This window comes from Bombina bombina, chromosome 5 (assembly GCF_027579735.1).
Source record: "Bombina bombina isolate aBomBom1 chromosome 5, aBomBom1.pri, whole genome shotgun sequence".
Taxonomy (NCBI): Eukaryota; Metazoa; Chordata; class Amphibia; order Anura; family Bombinatoridae; genus Bombina; species Bombina bombina.
This window is the reverse complement of record NC_069503.1, coordinates 730136379-730152887: the sequence shown is the minus strand read 5'-3', so window position 1 is coordinate 730152887 and position 16509 is coordinate 730136379. Positions and strand designations below refer to the sequence as shown.

Here is a 16509-nt window from a genome sequence, read left to right as displayed (position 1 = left end):
TGTCTATAGGGGCCTGAAGAATGTGAGCTGCAACTCGAGGTCTCTTGTTGTGCCAGGTATAGGCATTGAAGAGGGTCTGAAACTTTCGGAGCAGGGATATAGGGAGTGGGATAGGGATGCAGCGGAATAGATATGTGAGCTTGGGTAGGTGATACCCGGCGTGGTGAAGATAAGGTAGGGAGATCTTCAGGGGCTTAGTGTTAGGTTTTTTAAGGGGTGTTTGGGTTAGATTAGGGGTATGTGGGTGATGGGTTGTAATGTTGGGGGGGGTATTGTATGTTTATTTAAATGCAAAAGAGCTGTTTTCTTTGGGGCATTCCCCGCAAAAGGCCCTTTTAAGGGCTGGTAAGGTAAAAGAGCTGTTAACTTTTTATTTTAGAATAGGTTAGGGCATTTTTTTATTTTGGGGGGGCTTTGTTTAAAATTCTTGTAATCTTTTTTTATGTTTTGTAATTTAGTGGGGTTTTTTTGTAATTTAGTTTAGTTGATTTAATTGTAGATAATTGTAGATAGTTTAGTTAATTAATTTATTGATAGTGTAGTGTTAGGTTTAATTGTAACTTAGGTTAGGATTTATTTTACAGGTAATTTTGTAATTATTTTAACTAGGTAGCTATTAAATAGTTATTAACTATTTATTAGCTATTCTACCTAATTAAAATAAATACAAAGTTGCCTGTAAAATAAATATAAATCCTAAAATAGCTACAATATAATTATTCGTTATATTGTAGCTATATTAGGGTTTATTTTACAGGTAAGTATTTAGCTTTAAATAGGATTAATTTATTTAATAAGAGTTCATTTATTTTGTTAGATAAAAATTATATTTAACTTAGGGGGTGTTAGGGTTAGGGTTAGACTTAGCTTTAGGGGTTAATACATTTATTAGAGTAGCGGATAGGTCCGGTCGGCAGATTAGGGGTTAATACTTGAAGTTAGGTGTCGCAGATGTTAGGGAGGGCAGATTAGGGGTTAATAAAATTTATTATAGGGTTTGCGAGGCGGGAGTGAGGCGGTTTAGGGGTTAATACATTTATTAGAGTAGCGGCGAGGTCCGGTCGGCAGATTAGGGGTTAATAAGTGTAGGTAAGGTAGCGGCGACATTGGGAGGGCAGATTAAGGGTTAATAAATATAATATAGGTGTTGACGATGTTGTGGGCATCAGATTAGGCCTTCCTAATGTAAGAAAATATCACGAAGCTGCAATGATTACACATGCATCGGCATGGAATAAAGACCTTCCAGTAACTAGATGGAGAGAGCTAGAGCAGGCCTCACTGCCAGCGTACGTTGACCTGGAGGACCTCCTTTGGCTCCCCCCACATTGGCAGTCAAGAGTCTGTGTCTCCAACAATATAGTGAAGGGATGCCAGGAGAGTTGGCTGAAACTAAAACATAATAGGCTCATAGCCCCCCATCCCTCCCCAGTCCACTCCATGCGAGGGCTCCTATTAGGACTCACTGATATCCATATCAGCTCATGGCCCACCAATGATATAGGTACCCTACAAGATTTCTATGACAAAAGACAATTGAAGACACATCTCTCGATGGTAACCTCACCTGAGTTGCCTCCAAAATTTCACTTCGACCTTTGGCAAATTCGGTCCCTAATGAAATCCTGGGGTTTCTTGGAGAACCAACTCCGTGATTTATCCCCTTGGGAATCACGCTGGAGAGCGACTCTCCAACTATATAGGCCCCTCTCAGTACATTATAAATGTTTAATGGAGGAGAATGCCTCCTCTAAAACAACCCACATGGAAGCCTGGGAAAGAGACCTACAGCTTACATACTCTCTTGAAGCATGTGAAGCAGCAATAAGCTACACCAAGAAAGCTACCCATTGTATCACTCTATACGAGCTATACTTCAAAATTCTTACGAGATGGCACCTCGTGCCTACAAAATTGCAGAAACTATATCTTGCCCACTCCCCAATGTGTTGGAGGGAGTGTGGGGAACGAGGCACTCCACTCCACATTTGGTGGACCTGCCCGGTAATGAATAGTTTGTGGAACAGAGTGGCAACACTATGCAGAGATCTGGGCCTGGTGGAGGCACTTACCCCAGCGCTAGCTATATGACATCTAGGAGTAGACTCTCTCCCCAGATTCAAGCAAAACCTGTTAATATGCATTCTCACTTCCACTAAACTCCTTATAGCCAGGAACTGGAAAAAACCCCAACCCCCGAGACTGCAGGGAGTGATAGACTGTGTGGACCATATTAAAAATATGGAAAACTTTGTATACAGAGAACGCAGACAATTGACTAACTTCTGCCTGACATGGGAGCCATGGGACACCCACTGGACCCATAAACTTACATTAATAGATTGACTTTAATGGGGACAGGGGTAGCTTTAAGGACTGACCCCCCTTTCCCTTCACCACCCTGGCTCTTATAGATTCCAACCACACTTCCAAGAGATTTTCCTGAACCCCTACATGGAACTCACCCGGATACGGGGAGTTGGAGACCCCTAGGATGGATCAATATGGGCTCTATCGCTCCACGTGTCTCGCTTGGTGAGACGTATGACCTAACTTTATTCACGACCCGGCGAGGTCTGTAGTGCTTGATTACCTTGATTACCCAGATACCCTAGTAGACTGACCCACCAACCCTATGGCCGTACCACTTATATTGATGTTATGATAAATCAAAAAATGCTTGTGAAGTTTCATGAGTCATTGTCGATGGCCTCTGTAAAAACGAGGATTATGCCTTAATGTTATGTTGTTAAAATGTCACTTCTTGATCCATAATGCATAAAATGTATGTTGTTCAGAATACCTCAATAAAAATCATTTATTAAAAAAAAAATTATAGCAGTTGTATTACAACGAGGGATATTTAAAGGGAAACTAAACCCAATTTTTGTCTTTCATGATTCAGATAGAGCATGCACTTTTTAGCATCTTTCTAATATACCCATATTATAATTTTTTTGTTGTTGCTATCTTTATTTAAAAAGCAGGAATGTGAAGTTTAGGAGCTGGCTCATTTTAGGTTCAGCACCCTGGATAGCACTTGCTTATTGGTGGCTACATTCAGCCACCAATAAGCAAGTGTAACCCAGGTTCTGAACCAAAACAAGTTGCTTAAAATTGCATGCTCTGTTTGAATCATTAAAGAAAAAGTTTGTGTTTAGTATCCATTTAAGCTTGTGGGTTGTTTTGTGGTGTATTGAAATTTAGAACAGGAACATACGGTATGTTTTTTTTTTTGTTTGTTTGTTTTTTCTAATAAAACCAAATAGTTTATTTAGAATTTTTTTTAATAAAACCAAATAGTATATTTTAAAATGTATGTTAGGTATAGTCCTTTAAGCAAATATCTTGACAACCAGGGAATGTAACATTTAATAATGAAGCAGCATTCATGCCATATGGGCACCAGTGATACACTTAGTGCCGTTAGTTTGACAAGTACACATGGAAAATAATAGCTACAGTTGCTGTGTGTGGGTGTTTATAGATTTTTCCACTTTTATGCAGTTTGACAAAACAAACAGAGGTTTGTGCTAAAGCAAACTAAATTGTAGTTCAGAAAGTGCACAAAATGTGTTGTTTCTATAAAATAAACCAGTCCCCTGTTGCATTTTTTTACCTTTGTATTTTTTCTGCAGGACATGTGTAAATGGGGTGCTCGTTTGTTCAAGAACAGTGTTATGGCACGGAGACCGGATCCTGTGGGGAAACAACCACTTCTTTAGGTGAATCTTTATACTGTACACAGGGATTTGTGAATAAAGGACTTGGGGGCTTGGGACTTGTTTTCATTTTTACTTTTGTAATTGTTCATTTCAAGGCTCAATCTGCCGAAAAGGAAGAGAAAAGATTGGCTGAAAGATATTGAAAAGGAAGCTGGCTGCACGGATCCGGATTTGGATGCCACAAGTGAAGCATCATCTGAACCAGATTATAATTATGAATTTGCACAAATGGAAGTAATAATGAAAGCCCTAAACAGCAATGGTAAGAAAGTGATCCTTCTCCTGAATGCTGGGTAGGACAAGGCTTGTGAGTTTACTCACTTCAAAATTGTGATGCCTTCTGCAGTTTATGCCACCTGCTATTATCTTTCATGTCCATTAAGAATTCCAGTGAGCCAAGTACTTATCTGGTACCTTGTGACCAACTAATGGTAGTTATTTCTAGGTGTAAAGCAGTATCTCAGCCCCTGGTACCTAAGGGATCTCCTATATCACTTTCCAACTGGAACCATTCATAGCATCCAAGGGACCTCCTCTATACACCCATAGCATATACAACTAAACAACTGCCCCTAGTACCCAGGAGATCCCCTTACATGACCCTTGCCAACATGACTATATCTCAAATTTAAGGCCCCCCTGTTGCACCCAAGTAACATAAGCTCACCCTATAGAAAGTTGAAAAAATGAATCCTGATTCAACCTTCTGAAACTTAAGACTACTTACTGCAATTGAACCCTTCCACTCTTTCGATTAAGTAACCATTCATTAACCAATCAGAAATAGAGAGGGTTAAATTCTGATGCTGAGCCCTCCAACATAATTCTGATTGGCAAATTACTTAACTAACAAAGGTAATGGAAATAAAGAAGGTAAACCAGATCGAGACCCAGTGAGGAAGAGGACTTCAAAGGATCCTTTTTGCAGTTAATTAAAGGTGGACATTGCTAGAACTGGAATAAAGTGGGGGTTAATTGTAGTGGAAAAACCTGTGTGGTAGGGTGTTAAGGTGTTTTAGAGAGTTTATGTTAGAGGTCATGGTAAGGGCTAATGATGCATGGGAGTCCCAGGGTAGAAGTAAATTGCTATGGGGGTCACAGTTAGGGACAATAGAATGGTAGTAGTATGGGGTATCGGCATCCCACCCACAATATATTGAAAAAACAGAGACCAGTGTTAATGTGGCAGGAGTCAGAGGCTCCTTACTGTGTGGTCAGCAGTAGGGAGCCACTGTTATTTAATGATAAATAATAATAACAGTGAGCTGTAAGTAGTAAATAAGTAGGTTAAAATGACACTTTATTAAACATGTATGCAAAGACGAACATTATATTAGATGGTCAATTCTAGGAATGAGTAATGATCATCCATTCCTCTCAATTCAGGCGAACTGATCAAACTAACATTAAAAACAAAAAATAATAAAAATAGAGGGCTGTGTGACCTGTCTGTGCACGCTCAACACTGTCATTCAAATTATAGTCATACACTGCGTAGGTGAATATTTGTATAAGGACTCAGGTATCAAACATTTCACACAGACTATGCGCTCAAAGGCGTCCTCCTGCCTGCGTACTGCTGAGATTGAACTCAGTCAGCCGATTTCTTACTCATGTCCCTATAGCTAATCACACCATACATGCAGCGTGTATATAAAAAGTGAGGTCTAGGTAAACCCTTCACTAAAGTATAAAGTGACTAGCCTGTATATTAAATTGTGCTAGAATCCTGCACTTCTTAACTTTCTCATAAATCAGAAGCTATACGCTGTTAGGTACAACTAATAAACGCTTCAAAATTCGTAAGTTTGTCTAGCTATATAAGGTCCTTATATAGCTAGACAAGCTTACGAATTTTGAAGCGTTTATTTGTTGTACCTAACAGCGTATAGCTTCTGATTTGATACCTGAGTCCTTATACAAATATTCACCTACGCAGTGTATGACTATAATTTGAATGACAGTGTTGAGCGTGCACAGACAGGTCACACAGCCCTCTATTTTTATTATTTTTTGTTTTTAATGTTAGTTTGATCAGTTCGCCTGAATTGAGAGGAATGGATGATCATTACTCATTCCTAGAATTGACCATCTAATATAATGTTCGTCTTTGCATACATGTTTAATAAAGTGTCATTTTAACCTACTTATTTACAATTTAATAATAGTGTTTAATTCAGCACTTGGCTTCAATGCCACAAACCCTTTGAATTCCCCTAAACTTACAGAGAACTGTAAGTATAAATAAAGAGGTGATTGTGATATGTCAAAAAGATAAAATTGGTATGAATAAAAAAATGGTCTTAAAATGACATTAATACTGGGTTCTTTTATTTTATATACACGTTAAAAGTTGTCTAAGATAGGATTTCTATTTAAAGGGACATGTTGGTGCAGTAATAAAACGCTATAACCCGCATAATGCTTATAAGTTAAATTACATGTTTAGTTTCCACAAAGGATTTAAAAAAATAGTTAAATACCTAATTAAGAGCATCAATGAATTCTACCAGTATATGGATAGTGAGCCATGCAAGAGCAGCATACTCATGTAGCCGCTAATTACTGTCTGTGTCCTGCTTAGGCTCAGCAGTATGTCTGCTTTGGGAGATCAACTATGTGTTTAACCTTTTTGTGGTGGTAAAAACTTACGGCCAGATTACGAGTTTTGCGTTATGAGCTGTGCGGTACTAACTTGTACGTTATTGCCACCGCTCACTTACCTACAGCGCTGGTATTACAGGTTTTTACAAACCCGGCGTTAACAGGCAAGAAGTGAGCATAGAGCAAAATTGTGCTCCATACCGCACTCCAATACCAGCGCTGCTTAAGTCAGCGGTGAGCTGGTTGTACGTGCTCGTGCATGATTTCCCCATAGACATCAATGGGAGAGCCGGCTGAGAAAAAGTCTAACACCTGCAATAAAGCTGCATAAAGCTCAGTAACGCAGCCCCATTGATTCCTATGGGGAAACTAAATTTATGTTTACACCTAACACCCTAACATGAACCCCGAGTATAAAGACCCCTAATCTTACACTTATTAACCCCTAATCTGCCACCCCCAACATCGCCGACACCTACATTATACTTATTAACCCCTAATCTCCCGCCCCTAATGTCGCCGCAACCTACCTACACTTATTAACCCCTAATCTGCCGCCCCCAACGTCGCCGCCACTATAATAAACATATCAACCCCTAATCTGCCGTCCCTAACATCGCCGCCACATACCTACATTTATTAACCCCTAATCTGCCGCCCCCAACATCGCCGCCACTATAATAAACATATCAACCCCTAATCTGCCGTCCCTAACATCGCCGCCACCTACCTACATTTATTAACCCCTAATCTGCCGCCCCCAACGTCGCCGCCCCTATATTACATTTATTAACCCCTAAATTTAAGCCTAACCCTAACACCCCCTAGCTTAAATATAATTAAAATAAATCTAAATAAAACTTACTATCATTACCTAAATAATTCCTATTTAAAACTAAATACTTACCTATAAAATAAACCCTAAGATAGCTACAATATAACTAATAGTTACATTGTAGCTAGCTTAGGTTTTATTTTTATTTTACAGGCAAGTTTGTATTTATTTTAACTAGGTAGAATAGTTACTAAATAGTTATTAACTATTTAATAACTACCTAGCTAAAATAAATACAAATTGACCTGTAAAATAAAACCTAACCTGTTTTACACTAACACCTAACCTAGCCCTACAATTAAATAAATTCACTAAATTAAATACAATTAACTAAATTCAAAACAATTAGCTAAATTACAAAAAAACAGACACTAAATTACAGAAAATAAAAAACAAATTACAAGATCTTTAAACTAATTACACCTAATCTAATAGCCCTATCAAAATAAAAAAGCCCACCCAAAATAAAAAAAACCCTAGCCTAAACTAAACTACCAATAGCCCTTAAAAGGGCCTTTTGCGGGGCATTGCCCCAAAGAAATCAGCTCTTTTACCTGTAACAAAAAATACAAACAACCCCCCCCAACAGTAAAACCCACCACCCACACAACCAACCCCACACATAAAACCCTAACTTAAAAAAACCTAAGCTTCCCATTTCCCTGAAAAGGGCATTTGGATGGGCATTGCCCTTAAAAGGGCATTTAGCTCTATTGCGGCCTAAAGCCCTAACCTAAAAATAAAACCCACCCAATACACCCTTAAAAAATCCTAACACTAACCCCCAAAGATCCACTTACCGGGAGAAGTGTTCATCCAAGCGGCAAGATGTCCTCAATGAAGCCGGCAGAAGTGGTCCTCCAGACAGGCAGAAGTCTTCACCCAGACGGCATGTTCTATCTTCATCCTTCCGAGGCGGAGCAGCTCCATCTTCAAGGTATCCAGTGCAGAGCATCCTCTTCCAACGACGACTACCCCGATGAATGAAGGTACCTTTAAGTGACGTCATCAAAGATGGTGTCCCTTAGATTCCGATTGGCTGTTCCAATCAGCCAATAGAATGCAAGCTCAATCCTATTGGCTGATTGGATCAGCCAATAGGATTGAAGTTCAATCCTGTTGGCTGATTGCATCAGCCAATAGCATTTTTTCAACTTTAATTCCGATTGGCTGATAGAATTCTATCAGCCAATCGGAATCTAAGGGAAGCCATCTTGGATGACGTCATTTAAAGGAACCTTCATTCAGCAAGAAGACGTCAATTGAAGCGGATGCTCCGCGTCGGATGTCTTGAAGATGGAGCTGCTCCGCGTCGGGAGGATGAAGATAGAAGAAGACTTCTGCCCATCTGGAGGACCACTTCTGCCCGTCTGGAGGACCACTTCTGCCGGCTTCGTTGAGGACATCTTGCTGCATGGATGAAGACTTCTCCCGGTAAGTGGATCTTCGGGGGTTAGTGTTAGGATTTTTTAAGGGTGTATTGGGTGGGTTTTATTTTTAGGTTAGGGCTTTGGGCCGCAATAGAGCTAAATGCCCTTTTAAGGGCAATGCCCATCCAAATGCCCTTTTCAGGGCAATGGGGAGCTTAGTTTTTTTTAGTTAGTATTTTATTTGGGGGGTTGTTTGTATTGTTTGTTACAGGTAAAAGAGCTGATTTCTTTGGGGCAATGCCCCGCAAAAGGCCATTTTAAGGGCTATTGGTAGTTTAGTTTAGGCTAGGTTTTTTTATTTTGGGTGGGCTTTTTTTATTTTGATAGAGCTATTAGATTAGGTGTAATTAGTTTAAATATCTTGTAATTTGTTTTTTATTTTCTGTAATTTAGTGGGTTTTTTTTTTTGTAATTTAGCTAATTGTTTTGAATTTAGTTAATTGTATTTAATTTAGGAAATGTATTTAATTGTAGGGTTATGTTAGGTGTTAGTGTAAGACAGGTTAGGTTTTATTTTACAGGTCAATTTGTATTTATTTTAGCTAGGTAGTTATTAAATAGTTAATAACTATTTAGTAACTATTCTACCTAGTTAAAATAAATACAAACTTGCCTGTAAAATAAAAATAAACCCTAAGCTAGCTACAATGTAACTATTAGTTATATTGTAGCTAGCTTAGGGTTTATTTTATAGGTTAGTATTTAGTTTTAAATAGGAATTATTTAGGTAATGATAGTAGTTTTATTTAGATTTATTTTAATTATATTTAAGTTAGGGTTAGACTTAAATTTAGGGGTTAATAAATTTAATATAGGGGCGGCGACATTGGGGGCGACAGATTAGGGGTTAATAATATTTAACTAATGTTTGCGAGGCGGGAGTGCGGCGGTTTAGGGGCTAATATGTTTATTATAGTGGCGGCGATGTCCGGAGCAGCAGATTAGGGGTTAATAATTTAATTTTAGTGTTTGCGATGCGGGAGGGCCTCGGTTTAGGGGTTAATAGGTAGTTTATGGGTGTTAGTGTACTTTTTATTTACAGTTTTAGTTTGCTACAGCGTTGTAGTGTAAAACTCATAACTACTGACTTTAAAATGCGGTACGAATCTTGACGGGATAGGGTGTACCGCTCACTTTTTGGCTTCCCAGGACAAGCTCGTAATACCGGCGCTATGGAAGTCCCATAAAAAAAAGACTATACGCAATTTGCGTAAGTTGATGTGTGGTAAGGCCAAAAAAGTGTGCGGTGCCCCTAAATCTGCAAGACTCGTAATAGCAGCGGTAGTAAAAAAGCAGCGTTATGAGCCTTAACGCTTCTTTTTTACTCATAACGCAAGATTCGTAATCTAGCCGTTAGTTATTTAGCAATATTAGTGTAATAAAAAAAAATTCTCATTTTAAAATTTTTCCTTTGACAGTCTAGCTTGAAATAAATATGTAAGCCTCAACAGCAGAATATAGAATATACAGTTAGAGCTTAATAGAGTAATTTATTTTTTTATTTGTATTTATGTATATTTTCTCTTTTTATGTATTGTTATATTAGAAATAAATAAACCCCCTTTGTTTACTTGTTTAACAATGGAAATTGTACATTATTCTATATTACCTCAGTTATAACTGAAGTGATCCATCTCCTATAGTGCCAGACATCCAGGGTGCACACTGTGTAAAACTGCCCTCCTGGACCCCAGCCATATGGGTGTCTTTCTTCAGGATATTTCCTCCAGTCAGATGGCGCGAGGTCATAAAATATGTACACCATGACTGGAACAAAGGTCCAGTATTGAGCTGTTTGCATGGTACCATTTGGCTTAAGCGTTTATCAGCTGGCTAAGCATGTGTTTAACCATGAAAAAGTTATTTTATATCACTGCTTCCTCTGCAAGAAATAAAGATAGTGAAAGTAATTATGTGTCTGTGTAAGGAATGGCACTTTCTGAAGGGGAAGGTTTAATTATTAAATACAAATGGACTTTATAAACGTCAGTTATAGATTCATATGGTATAACAAACAAAATAAATTTTCGATGTATCAAAAAAATATAACGATTTTTAATTATGCATGGGCTCCACTGTTTGCTAAACTTTAATACACATTTATACATTTCTTTTTTGGGGTGTAATAAAATGGATATCTTTATCCAAACTCCTTATAAATAAAAATAGAAGGAGCATATAGTAAAAAACAACATAAATTAATATATAAAGACTAAACTGCTAACAGTACATTACCTAAGATATGCAAAATGTACATTTCTGTATTTGTACTAATGACAAAACTTTTAATAAACTATTCCAGTAAGTGTGTGGGAGGACTCAGCACAGAAAGTGTTAACTAGGAGCAGATTGCCATTAAAGGGACACTAAACACACAGGGATAGATTATGAGTGGACCCCAATATTGCACTTACGCAAGCACAATATTTGTGCACCACTCAGTAATACCAGTGCACGTAAATGTGCGCTGGTATTACAAGTGCGGCACATTGTGAACATGACTTTGCATTGCCTGGAAGCCAAGTGCTCACAAGAGCACGCTTCCATAGGCTTCAATGGGAGCCTTGTTTTCATGCCGACAGACACAGCAAACCACCTAGCGCAGTGCAGGGGGCAAATCGTTCAGCATTGGGCAGCAATAAATATATATTTATATATTTATATATATATATATATATATATATTTATGTGTTTATATGTGTATATATAGACACATTCATACATAAATATCTACATATATTTGTAGTGAAAACACAGTCCCCCCCTTGAGATCCGTGAATAGGCAGTTTTTTTTTTGGGGGGGGGGGGTTCTAACACCCCACATCCCCTCACTTTAACCCCTTATAAATGCTTTATGCAATTTTTTATTAAAAAAATAAAAATGCTCATATTTTCATTTGATGATACTCTACTGTCATCTTTACTTTGGGGCAATTGGGGCAACTTTTTTCATTAACCAGAGGTCTTATCTCTGGTTAATGATTTCTAGTGCAAAGTCAAACCTTGAGCTCATGGCTGGTTATTTAACGTGTGCACCTCTTCCCCCCACTGCCACCTGTGCAAAGGGTCTGACCAACACAAATAAATATATAAACTTGTGTAAAAGGTCAGACAATAATCCCAGCTGCCTTCCCTAGTGTGTACAAAGGGCTCATAGCCTCATGCACACAGTGCATCCCCTAAAATTTGCAGAGTGTCATACAATACTCCCAGCTTGGGACACATATACACACACAGCATAGAGGAGGGACGTGAGCTTATGCAAGCCTGTCTACCTTTCAAGAAGCTCACTCCCTACCACTGTGCAATGCATGCTGGGAATTAGAGTCCAAGGGGCCCATTTATCAAGCTCCGGATGGAGCTTAAGGGGCCATGTTTCTGGCGAGCACACTCACAATACTTAGTGAAATAGTGAACTGCACATTCCAGAATGCTATATAACTCCATAATACTGTCCTTCTTCCTCTAAAACAGAGCTACGTTTGGGGGGATTAACGGGGAAAAATGGACATTAAGTTGTTTTTTTGTGTGTGTGCAGTATTTACTCCAGATAGGGTTGCCACCTTGGCCATGATTTCCTGGGCACTTATAAGTTACCCATGCTGCAGGGTGTGCAGAGGGCAACATGCATTGTGCACCTAAACAGCAAACAAATAGTGACCCTGGACAGCACTATTCATGTTCCTCCCTGCATACCCTAAAGCATGTGTAACTCATAAGTGAACTGGAAAACATGACCAAGGTGGCAACCCTAACTCCAGATGGGGAGGAAAATTCAGGGGGTTGCCTCCCCTTGCCCCCCTTATGAATGCCCATATTATTATGCTAATATAATTATAGTTAGTATCTGAATTAAAGTATTACAAGAAATAAATTACTTGTTGTAGGGTTGTTTATACAGCTAAACCATTTAGTTTATTTTGTAAAGCTGATTTAAATAAAGTTGCAAATGACTTGACTGTTTCTGTAAAGAAATCACACAATGTCACAGATGCTTTTTTTTAAGATATTGTTAATTGTGTTTTTCTATTAAGAATTCTATTTCTATTTAGTTTTCATTTTTCAGGGAAATGGTTGTACTGACACTAAATGTGCTTATGTGGTTGGAATTTTGTTCGACAACACTAACTTTTTTTTATTTGTTTGACTCTGGAGACTTGGCATGCAGATCTATATAAAAAAAAAAAATTAAACTGTGCTTTGGCATTTGCATGTCAACAAATGTGTCTGTTATTAAAGGGACATTAAACTCACAGCATATGTCAACAATTAAAGGACCACTTAATACACAGAATTGAATAATTGACAAATACACAATATAAAGGCAATGCAATAACACTTTCAATTTGAAATGAGCAGTAGAATTTTTTTTCCAAGCAATTTTCAAATTTACCAAATTTTCCCTCCCCCTGTATCATGTGACAAGCATCAGCCAATCACAAAATTCATATATGTATAAACTGTGCACTTTTGCAGATGCTCAGTAGGAGCTGGAGCCTCTGAAAGTGCACATATAAAATGGATGTACACATTTTGATAATGGAAGAATAATGTTTTGTTTTTTTAAATTGTACGCTCTAACAGGATCATAAAACTTTAATTTTGACTTAAGTGGTCCTTTAAGCACCACATTGCAAAGTAAATGTTTAACACTGTAATTTTGTTAGCAAAATTTAAAAATTTTTGCAAATCAAGAACATTTCAGAGATGCACCTCTTGAAAAGCCTGTTGAATGCTTAGAAACAGGGGCCTAACTACAGCGGTCTCTGAGGTCTCACTTGAGACTGGGCCCACACATCTAGGGGACATTTGGAATTAGTAATGGTGTTGCTACTCTGCCTCCTGCAAAACAGGGCTCACGGTGTATGGATCTACTTTTACAAATATATTGGCAGTTTTTCTAAGATGGCCGTAACAGTGTTGTACAGAAAAACCTGCCCCCGTATTTGAAGAGTCGGCATTTAACGCTGTCGGCATTTAACACAAGCAGTTCAATGCCGCACTCTGCAGATTTGCGGCCAATTAACCGCTAGCAGGGGGTGTCAATCAACCCGATCATATAGGATCGGGTGGATTGATGTCCGCACTCCGCAGCCTCAGAGGCAGCGGACGCTTCATAACTGCTCTTTCCGGCGAGCCTGAAGGCTTGCGCGGAAACAGGGGCATCAGAGGCCATTCGGCCCTTTATAAATCGGCCCCAAGAGGTCAGTGATATCAGTGGCATTTTTCTGCATCTTGTGTGCTATTTGTGGTTTATATTTAGGCCTGGTTTAACCGCTGAGCTGATGTTTTTAAGGGCTAGATTTATCAAAGCTGAGGGGGACAGGGGCGCGTATACACGCCCCTGTACGCCTCAACTCGCCTGTGGCAGGGCGAAATTACCCGCAGGTAATCACCATTGCACACGAGCGCAATTTTGCGCTCGCGTGTAATCCTGCCCCCTGTCCACGCACAGCCAATCATGCGCGGGCAGGAGCTGTCAATCTCCTCGGTCGGACTCGACCGCTGAGATTGAATTTCGCCACCCTAGAGGTGGCGAAGAGGTTAGGGAAGTGGCGGTCTGGTTCTCTTGTTAAATTACGGCGAGCAAGTTCTTGTGAGAACTTGCAGCCGTAGGGCTTTGGTAAAGCGAGCCCTAAATATGCCTGTTCTCCTTTAACTTTGAAAATTTCCCTTATACAAACTTTTTTTTGTTTGTTTGCTATTCATTCATAAGTGCCAACAAAATAGAGTATGTTATTATAGAAATTGTAGATAAATAATTAGTCGTGCAGATCATTATTTTGCATCTAGCCACTAACATACAAATATATACAGTACATGCTTGAGTGTAGATGAACCATTTTAAAAGGTTAAGCCACCCTAGTAGATAAACCAGGCTAAACATACTAAACAAGGAAAGCCAGAAACCTTTAGAACTAGAGTGGGTCATGGTAGTGATGTGCTTACAATAGAATATACATTATCTTGTTTCTATCCATCAGATCCTGTTCATAATGTGGTCCAGGTCCTTGAGAAGCAATATTTGGAAGAGAAGAGAAATGCCTTGGAGGAACAGCGGCTGATGTATGAACGAGAGTTGGAGCAACTGAAGCAGCAGCTCTCTCCAGACAGACAACACCAACACAGTACTGAGCGCCTCTCGTACAACTCTCAAACAACGCAGCAGAAAATGAGTATCTGGGCAGAAGAAAGGTGAGTGATAGTAACAAGACCTGTAAGGAATTATTCAACTTTAATCTTCTGTAATGCAGCAGTGTTGTGCACCGTATACCGTATAAGAACTGCAGACTCAATGTCTTCTGGCACAGAAAATGGATAGAACATTTAGCATTGGTTTATTAGGACCCTGGAAAACTTGTGATTATCTGTCTCATTGCTACATTATAAGAAACAAAAAACAATCTTGCAATGCCACGGACATTCCGTTTGTATAATGTTCAAGTAAGGACAGAAATAGGCTTAAAAGGATACTAAACCCAATTTTTTTTTCTTTCATGATTCAGATAGAACATGCAATTTTAAGCAACATTCTAATTTACTCCCATTATCAATTTTTCTTCGTTCTCTTGCTATCTTTATTTAAAAAGCAGGAATGTAAAGGAGCGGCCCAATTTTGGTTCAGGTCCTGGGTAGTGCTTGCTTATTGGTGGTTAAATGTAGCCACCAATAAGCAACCGCTATCCAGGGTGCTGAACCTAAAATGGGCAAACTCCTAAGTTTTGCATTCCTGCTTTTTATATATAGATAAAAAGAGAATGAAGAAAAATTGGAAATAGGAGTAAATTAGAAAGTTGCTTAAAATTGTCTGCTCTATCTGAATCACTAACCCCTTAATGACCAGACCATTTTTCAATTTTCTTACCCTTAAGGACAAGGGCTATTTTTACATTTCTGCGGTGTTTGTCTTTAGCTGTAATTTTCCTCTTACTCATTTACTGTACCCACACATATTATATACCGTTGTTCTCGCCATTAAATGGACTTTCTAAAGATACCATTATTTTCATCATATCTTATAATTTACTATAAAATTTTTTTTATAAAATATGAGGAAAAAATGGAAAACAACACACTTTTTCTAACTTTGACCCCCAAAATCTGTTACACATCTACAATCACCAAAAAACACCCATGCTAAATAGTTTCTAAATTTTGTCCTGAGTTTAGAAATACCCGATGTTTACATGTTCTTTGCATTTTTGCAAGTTATAGGGCAATAAATACAAGTAGCACTTTGCTATTTCCAAACCACTTTTTTTCAAAATTAGCGCTAGTTACATTGGGACACTGATATCTGTCAGGAATCCCTAAATATCCCTTGACATGTACATATTTTTTTTTAGAAGACAACCCAAAGTATTGATGTAGGCCCATTTTGGTATATTTCATGCTACCATTTCACCGCTAAATGCAATCAAATAAAAAAAAATCGTTCACTTTTTCACAAATTTTGTCACACACTTTAGGGTTCTCACTGAAATTATTTACAAACAGCTTGTGCTATATTAACACAAATGGTTGTACATTCTTCTCTGGGATTCCCTTTGTTCAGAAATAGCAGACTTATATGGCTTTGGGGTTGCTTTTTGGTCATTAGAAGGCCTCTAAATGCCACTGCGCACCACATGTGTATTATGCCCAGCAGTGAAGGGGTTAATTAGGGAGCTTGTAGGGTTAATTTTAGCTTTAGTGTAGTAGACAATCCCAAGTATTGATCTAGGCCCATTTTGGTATATTCCATGCCAGCATTTCACCGCCAATTACGACCAAATAAAAAAAAAAAAGTTAAATTTTTCACAATGTTAGGTTTCTCACTGAAATTATTTACAAACAGCTTGTGCAATTAGGGCACACATTATTGTAAATGCTTCTCTGGGATCTCCTTTGTTCAGAAATAGTAGACTTATATGGC

At 38.5% G+C, this 16509-nt stretch overlaps 1 protein-coding gene across 6 annotated transcripts in view; it reads left to right on the top strand.

Annotated features, from left to right (window-relative positions):
* KIF13A (kinesin family member 13A) overlaps positions 1 to 16509 on the top strand; it is a 390994-nt gene that overhangs the window by 299561 nt on the left and 74924 nt on the right. For 3 of the 6 annotated variants that reach the window (XR_008402581.1, XM_053714779.1, XM_053714778.1), the window contains exons 15-18: positions 3639 to 3725; positions 3821 to 3987; positions 10238 to 10372; positions 14579 to 14789. Coding sequence is in view for 5 of the 6 variants with exons in the window: in XM_053714779.1 (XP_053570754.1) it covers positions 3639 to 3725; positions 3821 to 3987; positions 10238 to 10372; positions 14579 to 14789 (600 nt within the window). In the remaining variant the exon portion in view is untranslated. The remainder of the gene's footprint in view (positions 1 to 3638; positions 3726 to 3820; positions 3988 to 10237; positions 10373 to 14578; positions 14790 to 16509) is intronic. The other 3 variants (XM_053714782.1, XM_053714781.1, XM_053714780.1) reach the window with 1 other exon arrangement.